The 13,950-nt window shown below is 30.5% G+C and overlaps 2 protein-coding genes across 4 annotated transcripts; both read right to left on the bottom strand.

Annotated features, from left to right (window-relative positions):
- Positions 1–1,162: 1,162 nt before the first annotated feature.
- On the bottom strand, positions 1,163–9,590 carry LOC119605997 (dual specificity protein kinase splA). 3 transcript variants are annotated; one of them, XM_037959355.1, is made up of 8 exons: positions 9,441–9,590; positions 8,621–9,017; positions 8,315–8,472; positions 7,676–8,202; positions 5,684–7,010; positions 4,951–5,612; positions 1,532–2,197; positions 1,163–1,370 (listed from the first exon to the last, which is right to left on the bottom strand). In XM_037959355.1, exons 2-8 carry the CDS (start codon positions 8,932–8,934, stop codon positions 1,191–1,193), a joined length of 3,834 nt encoding a protein of 1,277 aa, XP_037815283.1. In that variant the 5' UTR covers positions 8,935–9,017; positions 9,441–9,590; the 3' UTR covers positions 1,163–1,190. The 3 variants fall into 3 exon arrangements, with proteins under 3 accessions (XP_037815283.1, XP_037815284.1, XP_037815285.1); XM_037959356.1 differs by lacking the exon at positions 9,441–9,590 and adding an exon at positions 9,134–9,283; XM_037959357.1 differs by lacking the exon at positions 9,441–9,590 and adding an exon at positions 9,099–9,117.
- Positions 9,591–11,321: 1,731 nt separating this feature from the next.
- Positions 11,322–13,676, bottom strand: LOC119606000 (probable E3 ubiquitin-protein ligase bre1). Its single transcript, XM_037959360.1, has 3 exons — positions 13,507–13,676; positions 13,345–13,446; positions 11,322–13,284 (listed from the first exon to the last, which is right to left on the bottom strand). Exons 1-3 carry the CDS (start codon positions 13,569–13,571, stop codon positions 11,412–11,414), a joined length of 2,040 nt encoding a protein of 679 aa, XP_037815288.1. The 5' UTR covers positions 13,572–13,676; the 3' UTR covers positions 11,322–11,411.
- Between the last annotated feature and the right edge of the window lie 274 nt (positions 13,677–13,950).

The raw sequence follows: 13,950 nt of genomic DNA, 5'->3' as shown, positions 1-13,950 counted from the left end.
TATAATAAAACGACTTGAAAAACAAAGTTTTACAAGATTATATGTAAGACTTATTTGTGGAATAATAGTTTATTTAATTATATAAATTAAACTGAAGATTAATCGAAGGGGAAAAGAAATTTGCTTTGAAATAAATAAGGCCATAGTTACAAGTATTTTATACAGATATTTTTTTAACAAATAACGAAAAATATGAAGTTTATTTAAAATAAATAATAATGAAATTTATATAAAATAAGAGAACGAAATGTTTAAACAGATTTACGAATTAAATTGAATAAAAATTAGCAAATAGTGTATTGTTGTTAATTATTTCGTTAAGGCAACATTTTATTTAAATTTTAAAAAAATGTATAATGAAAATTTAAAATTTTCTATCAACAAATAAAAGAAATTGTTAAACGAAGGTGATTTTTACAATATTTAGTTTAAAATCGAATTGTAGGCAATTTTATCAACGAATATTTTTTTACACTATTTTTAGGAGGAAAGTTTTTTAGCAAAAAATTTGAAATAAATATAACTATGGCAAATAACAAAAAAATTTATAGAAAAGAAGAAGCTATAAAGTAGAAGAAAAGCTAATTTTAAAAAATATACTAATCAACATTTAAAAAGTTTTATGTTTTTGTTTAAACTATGAAAATTTTAGAAAAAGTTAAAACAGCAGATTTAGTAATAAGAACAAAAATATATTTAAAATCTTGTAAGAAATTTTTCTTGCAAAATTTTAAATAAAATTTTTACTCGATATATCTAAATCTGCCAAAAATTTTCAAACATTTTATAAACACACTTTAAAAACTAAGTTAATAGATAATGGTTTTAAAAGATTTCTTTGTCTACAAAGAAAACTCTTTATTGTTATAAATATTGTTTTTTTTTTTAATATTAAGATATTAAAAAAAGAGTCTTGGAAACTTTTTTTTTAAGCAAAACGTAATAATTTAAAATCTACTAGTAAAATTTTAATGTTGTGAGTGAAGAAAACTAGAAAAAAGACTTTTAGTTTATATTAAAATAAATATAAAAGAAGAATGTGCTTTTATGGCTTAAAACAAGAACTGGTAAAATTGTGTTTTGAAATGTATGAAAAATACATTATAATTTGAAAGTAGAATGTAGAGAATGAGCATCAATCATTAAATGAAAATCAATAGAATTAAAATTGTAAAAAAATCAATTAATTTTTAATCATTATTTTGTTGTATTAAATCGTTACGTGGACCGTTATTGATATCGTGTGATAAGGAGTTGGAATTTGGTGTCCTAGTGTTAGCGGACATTGGTGATGGCTGTGGCTGCATCAATTGGGGTGTTACTTGCTGCTGAGGAGGTAGTGTTGGCGGTGGTTGTAAACAATAGTAACCCTTTGTGAGATAGAGAAAGATAAAATAATTTGAATGAATAAAACTGACAGAAATTTAATGAAGTAGCAGTAACTATTAAACAATTATTTTAAACAATTTTCTTTTTCTTAAAAAGATCTTTAAAAAGCGGACATTTACTAAAGGAACACATTTATTGTTACCTGTCCAGTAGCCATAGAAGGATGTGGTGAAGCAAATGCTGTTTGATTAGAAGGTGTTGAAGGTGGTACTTGATGGGAGAAGGGAGATACTAAATGTACACCATTTGCTGCATTAGGCAAGGGTCCTCCAGCAGCGCCATTACCTCCCATAGAATTGACACTATTTGCTGAATAATAAAACGGCATGGGTGGTGGATAATTGGGACATTGAATTTGCATGCCTGGTGGTGGCATTCCAATAAGACCTGCATTATTAGTTGCCATTTCGTTATTACAAACATTTTCCATATTATCCGTTCCATTGGCAGAATTTATTCCACCAGTTAAGGCGGCATGTTGTTGTGCACCCGGAGGTGGTGGTAAACCACAGTGTGTTATTATTTGAGGCGGTGGTCCAGCCATATAATTAGGATGCATTCCCACACCGGTAGCAGGGTGAGCGCCAGCAGTAGCTGTTGGATGTGGAGCAAAGATTCCATAGGGCGGTGGTGGAGGAGGTCCTCCCGTCATTGGTATAGGTATATAAACACCACCTGCTGTAGATTGCATAGCAATAGACATTTGACCTGCATTTCCTACTCCACCAGCCGTTAAGCCTTCATGCATTTGTTCGCTATTAGCATATGTTATCATAGTATTTGTATTTGAATTATTTGTCGTTGGAGTCTGTGAATTTGGGAGTAGAGTTGTAAGTTTTCAAAAATAAAATTAATTTCGAACTATATTCATCACTATTTTCATTTACACAAAATAACATTTCACACTCTAAATTACTACGTACAACACAACTTTATTTTCTCAATATAAATTTGATATTTTTTATATGTTTTATCACCACTACGAAAACGACTTAAACCGAAATAAAACTTTAAAAAACATTACAAAAATTCTATAAGTAACTTATTTTTAAAAAAGCGTTTATTACATTAAAAACTTTAAAATTATGTGTTTTCAAAATCTTTCAGTTTAAATAGAAACATTTAAGAAATTATCCTCAAATAAAACTATAATTTCATTTTTTATTTATCCTCATAATTTAGAGATTATTTTAATAGTTTCGAACATATATGTACATATTAGGGTGATCGACTCGATTTTTCAACCGGTTTTTTCTGCTTTACCAGTGTCGGTTTTTTCTTAATGTTGATTTTTCGAATATCGAACAACCCGGTTTTTCACTTTTTAAAAACCGGTTTCGAATACTTTTATTTGCTTTGTATTCAAAGATTATTTAAATGAAAATTTTAAGGAAATAATAATACAGCCCGTCCTTTGGTTAAAACTTTTTGATTTTCCTAACTAATTAAAAAAAATTATTTGTAAAATTGATAACTGTTTGATAAAATTTTATCAATCTTAAGATTATATTCCAATTACAATAATTAATTTACTGCTGAAATTTTATGGAAGTGTTGGAATGCCTATGCAAATTTCCTAAACCGGGCTTTTAAAATAAGCTAGGATTACATAGAACCTTATGTTTAACAGAAGTGTCCCACTTTTTTCCTAATTTTTTATATTAAAGAAATAATGTAAATCAGACGACTAGATCTAAAGTTATAATCTTTTAAACTGTTAAAAATCATTTCGGGCCATGTTTTATGAATCAAATTTAAACATAAACATTAAGTTTTTCAAATTAAAATATATTTTTTTATTTATAATGAAAAACCGGTTAACCGTTTTTTCTGAATTTGAAAAATATCAACCGGTTTTTTTTAAATGTCAACTATTTGATTTCTAATCTTGAAAATATGTAAGTTCATACTTAAAAATTCTAAGAAACTGGCCATAAATAAAACTAAATTTACATTTTTAAATCTAAAAGAGTTCAAATTTTGTTAAGATTTCCATGTTTTAGAGCTTTAATTCTTTACGAACATGATTTCGAATTCAATTTAATGAATACCAACCATGTTTAAGCCCACTCGTTCTAGGGATTTGATTCAAAATTTTGTTTAAAATATGTACCTCAAAACTGTCTATTTTATTTCGGACATTTTGAGAGATTTGTTATGGATGGTATCTCAATTCAGTATCTAAAGATTTGCTTCGACATTTGCATTTGTTGTCTACGCCCAACAAAAAATATATTGCTATCATTATTTTTTAATATTTTTTTAGGTTTTTGTTTTACAGAAGAAATACAAGCCTGATCAGCTGTCAACATTCAAAAAAGATTCTGAACTTTCAGCGCTGATCTTGTTATATCCAAATACATTAGTTCATGTATTTATCATTTTTTTACCATTCCCCTCTTTTCCAGTTCTTTACAAAGTTATCTCGATTGGCTTTGACCACTTTATGTTAAATATACATATATGTAGTTATTTAGGAAAATTTCGAAATTTTTGCTTTCAACATAAAAATTTTAAAGAAAATTTCTTTTGCAAATGCTATTTGATTAGAGGAACGGGCAGCTAGAGGAACGGGCAGTTAATGGAAATCTTAATAGGCTAAAACAAAATCAATCAAAATAATAACATCGCAATATTTGACTGGTCTGGTAAATGTACCAAAAACAAATAGTTTCCACTTCAATTTCTTAAAACAAGGAACGCATAAAAACGTTTTAACATAAATACTAATAACTGTTTACATTGATCTAAGAGTATTTTCTTTAATAGTATGAAATGTTTCATATTTTGTTTTTCAAACTTACTCTAATTTCAAATTTGAATTATACTTTTATAATTTTGAAAAATTTTTTAAATTATGAAAATAATAGCTTGTTTCTTAAAATTCAAATATTGAGGTATACATCTTAAAAAATTCGCTAATATGTGAATATTGTAAAAAAAATTAAATGCAATTTTTATAAATTTTTAAGGAAAATAATTAAAAAACTTAAAAATACCGTCATCCTTCAAAATCTATTTATGAACTTTACATATTATGAATGAAAATAAATGTTTAGAGAAATAATCATTATAGTATTTTTTCCTGTGAAAAATGTGGGATCACGTTAATTTTCCATCATATTTGATCTTCAGTACATGAAAGAATGTTACTTCATACATGAATGAAAGAGAAGTGTTTGCTAGGATGCATTATTATCGTCTCCTTTCAAATCTATATGAATTTGATTGAATTGGCTCATCGCTATCTCAATGTTGATCGCTTTTATTTATAAATTTTTAATGTTTCTTTATGACTTCTTGATATTATATTCTTTTTTTTAACATACATTTTTCGTTTCTTTAATTTTAAAATGTTCATTTTATAACTATGTATTTTGTATATCGATTTATCGCATAAATTTTCAATTTCCTAAAATTATTTACCAACTAGTTTGATACTGAAAAATATATCCATCCTCTATCATTATGAAATCAATGAAATTGTATTTCAATTTAAAACTGTTCACTACCGTCACAGAAAAACAACAATAAACAAATAATAAAAAACATTGTACTCACCTGACAACTACGAGAATCAACCGAATTAACACGAATCGAAGCTTCATCAAAACCACAAGTAGGTGAAATTTGTCGAGATTGTTCTGTGGCAGCAGAATGATGTGGATTAAGATGTTGCTGCTGTTGTTGTTGATGTTGCTGCATTGTTTGCATATGATGTTGTTGTGTATTACGACCAGTATTCGTGGTATTTGAAGAAGAATTATAATTATTTTGTGAATACTTATTAGCATTATTGTTATAATTTCCCTGATTACGCTGTGAAGAATGATTTTGATTATGATGTTGCTGCTGCTGATGATGGTTAGAATTTTGTGTATTTTGATTTGTATTATTATTACGTTGTGACATTTGACGTTCTTTGCCACTAAAATAACGAGAACTATAACGACGTTGATTGTTATTATTGTTATTGTTGTTGGCTTTATTACCACCACCTCCACCAGTAGAAGAGTTTACAACTGTATTACTGTGCTTATTTGATTGAGTTGTGTTCGAATTTGTCTCATTGCTAGCTGCCGCTTCATTTTGGTTAACATTAAGCGGATCATTGTTATTAGCATCCGATTTAGTACTTGACACCTGATTAGCATTTTCATCGAGTTTAATATTTTGCAAATCATTTGAAATTTTATTTGTTGTAGTATCTTCATTTGAAGGAGCTAAAGTATAAGATAATAATTTATTATTTTTATTTTTAAACGTATTTTTTTTTAACAGTTTCTTTACTTACTCTCATTTTCATTATTTTTCTGTTTATGATAATAATCCAAACCCATATTGTAAAAGAACCTTAAAGTGGCCACATCATTGGGCAAATCGACACCATTGGCTTTTAAGGATTTTTTAGCATCATAGTTTATGCGTCCACTTAAAGGAGTATTTGTGGGAGTATTTGTTACACTGCGGTGAGGTAAACGTGAAGGTGTATTATTACTGGACGGATGTGTATTGCTTGGTGGAGCTAAACTTTGTGCAGATTGTGTGTTAGTAGCTGCACTGGTCAAGGGTGTTTGTGTATAATACGAAGCATTCGGAGTATTAGCTGATGCCACCATAGGACCAATACCTAATGATTGAGGTGGTGGTGGCGGTGGAAAATATGGATTAGTGGAGTTGATATAATTACCAGGTGGTGCTAAAGTATTGTTACATAAATAATAAAAACCATTATTTACTGCAGGCATAAATGCTGCCCCGGGTGGCAAACCACCATCAAAACCACAATAACCATAATAATCTTCTGGTATACCGGCAGCAGTTGAGTAGGGATACATGGGATAAAAACTTTGCATTTCGGGCATGTATAAAGCAGCATTAGGATTATAATGATCAACATCATAAGCCTCCATTAAATGGGGTACAAATGCCTGCGGTGTTCCTAAATGATCCTCAACATTAGTATTGCCACTATTTGGTAGGGCTTTATTTTGTACACCCTCCATGTTATTACGTTGAGTTCCCACAGTCGTTGAAGATCTTGAGGGAGTACGAGAATTCTCATTAGAATCACCAATTCCTCTTTGCTGATTACCAGACTTGGCTGCATCAACTTCCCGACTTGCATGTGCCACCGTCAAGGGCATGGTACAATACTCGACATGTGTACGAAAATCCTCCAAATGAGTGTACTGCTTCAATTTGAAATACGAGGCAGCTGTAGTACAATGTTGATTATGTTGCTGACGTGCTGACTTCTTGAGATCATCATCGATATAATCATTTGAACAACTATCATTATCCATAGCCGAACCACATGCAAACTCATGATGATGATGATGCTCAGTAGTTGTATTGAATTTAAAACGATAATTGTATTGACGTGTAAAACGTACTGAACTATATTTTTGCATATGACGTTGCAAACGATAAGGCACCGTCCAGGGTTTAAATTGATCCGGTGGTAGGGGTGTTAGATTCTCATAAGGCACTAAACGTTTTTCACCCAATTGTTCAACGAATACAATACACTGTCCCTTATCGACGGCTATTTCCTGTATATGACAAGTATAGAGATCCTGCTCTGACTTGCGCAATTTTACATGACACTTGGCGCCAACCTGAAATATTTTGCGAACTCGTCTTGTGCTATAACGTATTAACTGAATAATGAGACATAAAACACACACACAGACATAAATGACGAAAGGACAAAAATACATTAAAACAGAACAAACACATTCAACAAATGTTAAGTTTAAACAAAAGGTAACTGAACAAATCATTATATTAAATAGCAAAAATGTAAGCAATGAATAATATTAATTGGATATACATACATACATATAAAAAATATTACATGACGAATTCGTGATCGAGTAAACTGAATGTTTTTTTTTTTGTCTTTTTAAGATTATGTTTCCGTTACAGATAATGAAACTAGACTAAAGTCTAGATTATAGACAAGACTATAAACTAAACTAGATAAAAGACCAGATTATAGACTAGCCCTTAGAAAAAATGTCCTTAAACAAGTCAAGGGAAAAGTACACAGACTAGTCAATAAATTAGTCAGTCAATAGTCTAATCCATAGACTAATCAATAGTCAATCAATAGTTTAGTCAATAGATTAATCAGTAGTATAGTCCGTAGCCAAGTCCATAGACTGTTCCATAGACTAAAAAAGTCTAGTCAATATATTAGTCAATTTATAATGCCTAACTTTTACTAACTTTAACTACACTTTAAAAACAAAAGTTAAAGATAACTGAAACTATTGCCTACCTTAAAATTTGCATCACCATTATACCAATTCTGTAGTTTCAACTCCTTGCGCATTTCATTCCATGAATCAAACTCAATATTACGGTACATATTTGGATCTAAAGCCTTAGCCACTTTATAGGGAAATGGTGTTATGCCCTCTTGCAGCAGTTGCCGAACACAGGAGACATACTTATTCGGTAGAAAAGATTCGGCGGTACGTTGTATAATCAACGAATTTTTATCATATTCCTCACAATTATTGGCATTTTTAAGCTCACGCTGAAGATCATCCGAATAGCGTGGGAAATTGATATAATGAAAATGACATAATTTATAATTTTCCAATATACAATTAGTATTGTGTGGTAAATCCAATTCAAAGGAACGACCATCACTTAAATGCAAACGCGTAGAGTAGCCTTCTTCATTAGTTTCGGTACGGTAGTCCATATTTTCAAAGGTGGGACCGTGCAGCATTTGTTCGACGGCAAATGAAACATCGGGCAGTTTGAAGAGATCTTTATAAAGAATCTCATAACAAATGGCTGAAGAAAAATGATAAAGATAAGACTCTTTAGAATAAGTATTCTTATTTCAGAATCAGAATCCTGATTTAATCTTTAAATAAACGTTTCCACTGTTTTTTTTATTACTTACATTGACATATAGCAGCCTCTTGTATATAATCTGATGTAAATACGGAATCAAAATGTCTTTCAGGCGTATAAAAAACACGAAATACTTCGACGAAATTCGAACGATATTCATTAAAATAATTACCCAAATTAAAAGGTTGAAATAAAAACACATTTCGCCTGAAAAGGAAGAAAAAATAGTTAAATACACAAACGAGTCCAAAAATTGATCAAAAGACCATAGAATTTTCAATAGCATAGACAATAAACTGTCATAGAGAGGGCAATTAATTTATAGATCTACAAAAAAATCATATTGTACACTTACTCAAACATATAACTGGCTGCCTGCAGCTCTAATAATGTTCCATAGGTTTTCGGTTTTGACATGTCATCCAAATACTCATCGAAATCTCGGTCTACATGATAATCGAAGTGTTTACGATGTTTGCGCATGTATGTCACACATTTCTCCCGAATGGCCAAATGATGCAATTGCGTGTCATACATTTGTTCCGAAATGACACGAAACAAACAGGATGCATCTCTGGCCGTATGTTTACGATAGAAATTATGTTCTTCGAGAAACTGATCGAAAGGATCAGGTGCCTGTCGGCTGCCCGAGGTAAATTGACGTTGCATTTTTCAAGCGAAGACACACTTTTTTTCGTCTGTCACAAATCTTTGGCCGTTTTTAAAAGGGAGGTTACACAGAACAATAAGATCTATAGAAAAAACAATTTAAAAGATACATTTAATTAAGATATTTTATAGTTTATATAATAAAAAAACAAACACAACTGTACATTCAAAACTAAACTTTGGCCATCAAAATATTTACACTTTATTATATTTCATCACAGCAGAAAAAAATATCCCAAACTGGAAGCTTAACCAAAAAAATTGCATTTTTTTCAAGGTCTTAATTTTTACATACAGCTTTCTCTTTCTTTTTAATGGATTTTTCAATTAGCTCACGATAGTAAAAGAGAACACAAAAAATAGCCGTTATTTAAAATGAAGTGCAAAAAATGTAAATAATGTTCATTTTTTTCAGCAAATTTTCTAATTTAACAAAAATTATTTTTTTTGAATTACTTAAAAATTTTAAGTTAAAATTATAGTATTTCTTTATTTTCTTTACTTACATTAAATTAAATTAAAACACTTAAAAAATACACTTTATTATAAATTGTTTAAGTTCGCGTCTTCAAATTACAAAATTTTAGCACTGAATGAAGGAATATCATTCTGCGTTAACATTGATATTTATACAGAAAAATCAAAAAGGAAAAAGACAAATTGTGAAAAAAATACCGTTAGAGTAAGTGTTGTTAACTTTATATTGCCAAAAAAGCGATTGATTATGAAATTTGGAACTTTTAGCTGTTTGGAGGAAATAAATTGGTTTAAATCAAAAATTATGACATTTTATTAAAATTTTACGTTTTTGAAATTAAACTCAATAGGAATAGTTGGCAAATAAACACTTCGGAACATATTGCACATATTTTCTTTTTAATTTTAAGAAATGTTTTCTTTAAATTTTAATATTCTTTTCTAACTTTTCAAAAAGAATACAAATTTCCATATTTTCCGATATAAATATACACATTTCGAATATATATTTTTCGTAGACATAATTGCATATCTAATAAAAGGTCTTTCAAATATCTTTCGTTTGATATAATATATCAAAAGAAATATGCGCCTACTTATATCAAACATTGCCTACCTACAAAATATATTAAAAATTCTGAAAAAATGTTTTCCGAATTTTGCTCATATCTATTTTTTGCACCACTATTCTGCATTTCAACTCAAAATTAAATATTATCCGTTTGGCAGCTCTGATATTCTGCATTTCGATTTGAATCTCCGGCACTCAACATAATCGTAAAGCAATGAAACGAAATGGAATTGCTTCTTCTTTTTCTTACTTTACTTCTTTAAGCTGCCTACACACTAGGGTTCTATAAATCGACTTTCGAATAATCGAACAATCGACTTTTTGTCGAAAAAAGTCGAAGTCGACTATTTTGTTCCAAAAAAGTCGATAACCCGACTATCGTCTGTGAAAAAAGTCGAAAAGTCGACTTTGTGAATAAAAGTCGAAAAGTCGAAAAAAATCGATAGGTCGAAAAAAGTCGAAAAGTCGGAAAAGTCGAAAAAAGTCGGAAAAAGTCGAAAAATCGAAAATTGTAGAAACAAGTCAAAAATAGTCAAACATTTTAAAAAAGTGGAAAAAAAATCCAAAACTCTAAAATAGTCGGAAAAACTCGAAAAAAGTCAAAAAATAGTCGGAAAAAAGTAGGAAGAAGTCGAAAATAGTCAAAAAGTCGAAAAAATCGAAAAGTCGAAAAAAGTCGGAAAAAGTCGAAAAGTCAAAAAAGTCGATAAAGTCGAAAAAAAGTCGAAAAGTCGAAAAAAGTCGGAAAAAGTCAAAAAGTCGACTATTTATAAAATACTTATAGTCGAAAAGTCTAAAAGTCGACTTTTATTTAAATGAAAAAAGTCGAAAAATCGACTTTTCATAAAATGCAAAAAGTCGAAAGTCGACTTTTAACTAAATGAAAAAAGTCGAAAAGTCGACTTTTCGTTTCAACTATGGAACCCTACTACACACTATGAGAGAAGTCGTTAAAATTTTATTTCAAAACAAATTAAAATTAAAATTTGTATGATTATCAAAAAAAACATTATCAGATTTGAAATAAAATGAAACTTCAATTTTAAAAAATTCAAAGAAAAAACGTAAGTTTTCATTTTGTTTCTGTATTTATTTGAAATTTGTTTTTTCTTTTATGTTCTTCTTTTTTTAAATAAAACTCAAATAAAACGAAAAAATCCAATCGTTTTGAAATTTTTCAAAATATTCGTTTTACTGAATATTATCGATACTTAGGTAGGAGAATGCGGAAACACTATCGTAATGGTGAGTAGGGGTGAATATCTAGTTTTTTTAGAAAAAAAAATAAAAAAAAAATACTGAAATACTAAAAATTGCTAACGAATTAAAATAAATTTTATTAAAATTTTTTAGCAATGCAAATATTTATTAAAAATGCATAACTCTAATCATTTCATATAAAATACATTGAAAATAAACTTGATTACAATTAATTCTTATTAAAATCTTTTCTTAACACCTCCAATTGTTGTTCTTGCACTTCAACCTGTTGTATCAATTGCTGCAGTACGTCACCCTGTATGCATTCATCTAACATTTTTTCATAGGCTTCCAAAAAGGCTTTTCTCTGTTCCACATACTGACCATGCTTGCGTTCAGCATCCTGCATTGTTTGTTCGTTATCGGCTTTCATTTTTTCCACCAGGGAATTCTTATGTTTAATAATCGTTTGTAGTTCTTCGATTGTTTTGTCGGCTGCACTTATATCCTCTTCCAACTTAAGTATTTTCTCTCGCATTTTACATTCATTCTGTTGAAAGACGTTCACAAGTTTTTGTAAGTTCTCAATATTAGTGTTATTGGCCGTACGTAAAGTAATTAGTTTGGGCTGTAATATTGCCTCGATATCAGTGGTTAATGCTTTACAATGTTCTTGCAGTTGGAAAATCTTCTTTTTGTTTGTTTGTATATAAAGCTTGGCTTCTTCATTGATTTGTTGCAACAAGGGTATTAGTTTATCCAACTCGGCTTGTTCGGGCCGTAAAGATAATTGCAGATTGTTTTCGTTGAGCGAAGTATCATTGTTGCCTTTCAAGAGTTCTGAGAATTTGACTTCTCTCATATGAGCATTAAAGATTTCGATTTGATCGTTAAATTGCTTAAGGGCTTTAGAACGCAAAATCTGTTGATTATGATAACGATTCTGAAGATCTTCTACTGCTCGCTCCTGTATAGCCAGCATTTGTTTGTGTTGCATAATATCGTCTATCATGCGATTGCGCTGTTCCACCGTGCAAGTTTGTGAGTTAAGCATTTCGTGCAATTTTTTAATATCCATTTCTATAGTGTCTACATCCTTAATCGTGAGTTGTTTGTGAGAATTCAAATCCTTTAGTTCTCTTTCATTAGATTCGCATTCATCTTGTAGAATTTTGGTTTCTCGACGTAGACTTTTCAATTCATGCGTTAGTTTTGACTTCATTTTCAGCATTTCCTTATCCTCTGGAGGTTTTTCTTTTTCCAGAGATTTCAAAGTATCTTTCAATTTTTCCACCTCCATTTCAACAGCTTTTATATCGGCCAAGCCAGTATTTTTTTGTATTAGCAGATTACAGGTTTGTAGCTGGAGACTATCGAATTCCTCGGTCTTCTGTTTGTCCCACAACATAAATCCCTCCTCCGAGTTTTTCAGCAATTGCTGTTGGAATTCCAAATCGGGCATATGAAAAGGATCTTCTTGCATTTTTGAAGCACTTAACTCTTCGGGTTCTTTTAATTCGAAATATATACCCTCATTTTCGACTTCATCTGTGCAAGGAACAAAATCCATAAGAAAATCAAATAAAACAATTACATTGCCAAATGAGTGCTGAGTATTGGGTGTCTTGAGCCAAGACTTGTTTACCGGATGAGGATATTGCAGCTTTTGCAAAATATTTATTATATCCTCTACGTGATTGTTGCCTACAGTATAGCGATTGCCCCAGATATAGCCTAGGAAATGGTTGATAATGGCTACAAATTGTTTAATAGACATTTGCCTTAGGCCACGATTTAAAAAGTCGGTACTTATGCCGCCAGCCAATGTGCCTTGGTTAAGTAAATGTTCTGTTATACGTTGGGTTTGTTCTTGCACCCATTTTTTGTCGTTGTGCAAAGCCACCGAATTCCCAGTCTGGCCAGAACGTTGTTTTTCAGCGGTAAATAAAACGCGATTAGCGGTGGTTTTAGGCAGTGGAGTTTTCTGTGGTGTTGTACCTCTTTGTGTATTAGTGGTGGGCACGGATAGATAGGGATTGATGGAGCCTCCTCCACCACGGTCACTGGAAGAAGGGCGTGATGGTACGGCAATGCGACTTTGTCTGAAATAGTTTATTATTAGTTTTATTGTAAAGTGTTTGTTTAATTTTTCAAATGACTACCTGGCGCTAAATTTCTTAGCTGTACCGCCTGCTGTTCCAACGGCATTTGTACCTACAGCACTTCCACAAGGAGAAGGAGCCAGAGTATTTCTAGCCTGAGCTCTGTTGAAAAGGAATTTCTATGTATTTTAGAGTTCTCTTGCTGATTAATTTATCACTCACCTCGACTGACGCCGTATACCAATAGCATCTTCTTGGAATTCTGAGGTTCTTCTAGGTCTCTGCATTTTGTTTTAATAAAATTTCTTATATTTATTTATTTGTTTACAAAAAATGCATTGGCGGTTGTTTTACAAAATGCTTTGAATTTGACGGCGTTCTTTAGGGCAACTCTGTAGTGTGTGTGGTTGGCAAAATTGTTTACTTCTTATATACAAAAGCTGTGTGCTATGATACAATAATTTTCTTTTATAGATATTGTCAACACCTAAAAGTATGCTAACCACTTTGCTTTAAACGGTGTTAAAATATTAATATGAACGTTAAATTTGATTTTAAATTTTTTAATATGAACGTTTTCGTTGATCCAACTTTCCTACTGCTTAATTAACTTCATTCAAAACAAGATTAAAACATGACGTGATAAAAATCAACTATCTAGTTCAG

Source organism: Lucilia sericata, unplaced genomic scaffold (genome assembly GCF_015586225.1).
Source record: "Lucilia sericata isolate MDLA Ls3-8-SP2 unplaced genomic scaffold, ASM1558622v1 Contig000544F_arrow, whole genome shotgun sequence".
NCBI classification, from domain to species: domain Eukaryota; kingdom Metazoa; phylum Arthropoda; class Insecta; order Diptera; family Calliphoridae; genus Lucilia; species Lucilia sericata.
Note: the sequence above shows the minus strand (reverse complement) of the source record. Positions and strands in the feature narration are given on the sequence as shown.

Coding starts and splice junctions, on each gene's coding strand:
- LOC119605997 (XM_037959355.1), bottom strand. CDS start 8,934: ATGCAACGTCAATTTACCTCGGGCAGCCGACAGGCACCTGATCCTTTC. Junction 7,011..7,675: donor ATGGTGATGCAAATTTTAAG/GTAGGCAATAGT, acceptor AAAATATTTCAG/GTTGGCGCCAAGTGTCATGT. Junction 1,371..1,531: donor CTTCTATGGCTACTGGACAG/GTAACAATAAAT, acceptor TATCTCACAAAG/GGTTACTATTGTTTACAACC.
- LOC119606000 (XM_037959360.1), bottom strand. CDS start 13,571: ATGCAGAGACCTAGAAGAACCTCAGAATTCCAAGAAGATGCTATTGGT. Junction 13,447..13,506: donor GGTATACGGCGTCAGTCGAG/GTGAGTGATAAA, acceptor CCTTTTCAACAG/AGCTCAGGCTAGAAATACTC. Junction 13,285..13,344: donor GCTAAGAAATTTAGCGCCAG/GTAGTCATTTGA, acceptor AAACTATTTCAG/ACAAAGTCGCATTGCCGTAC.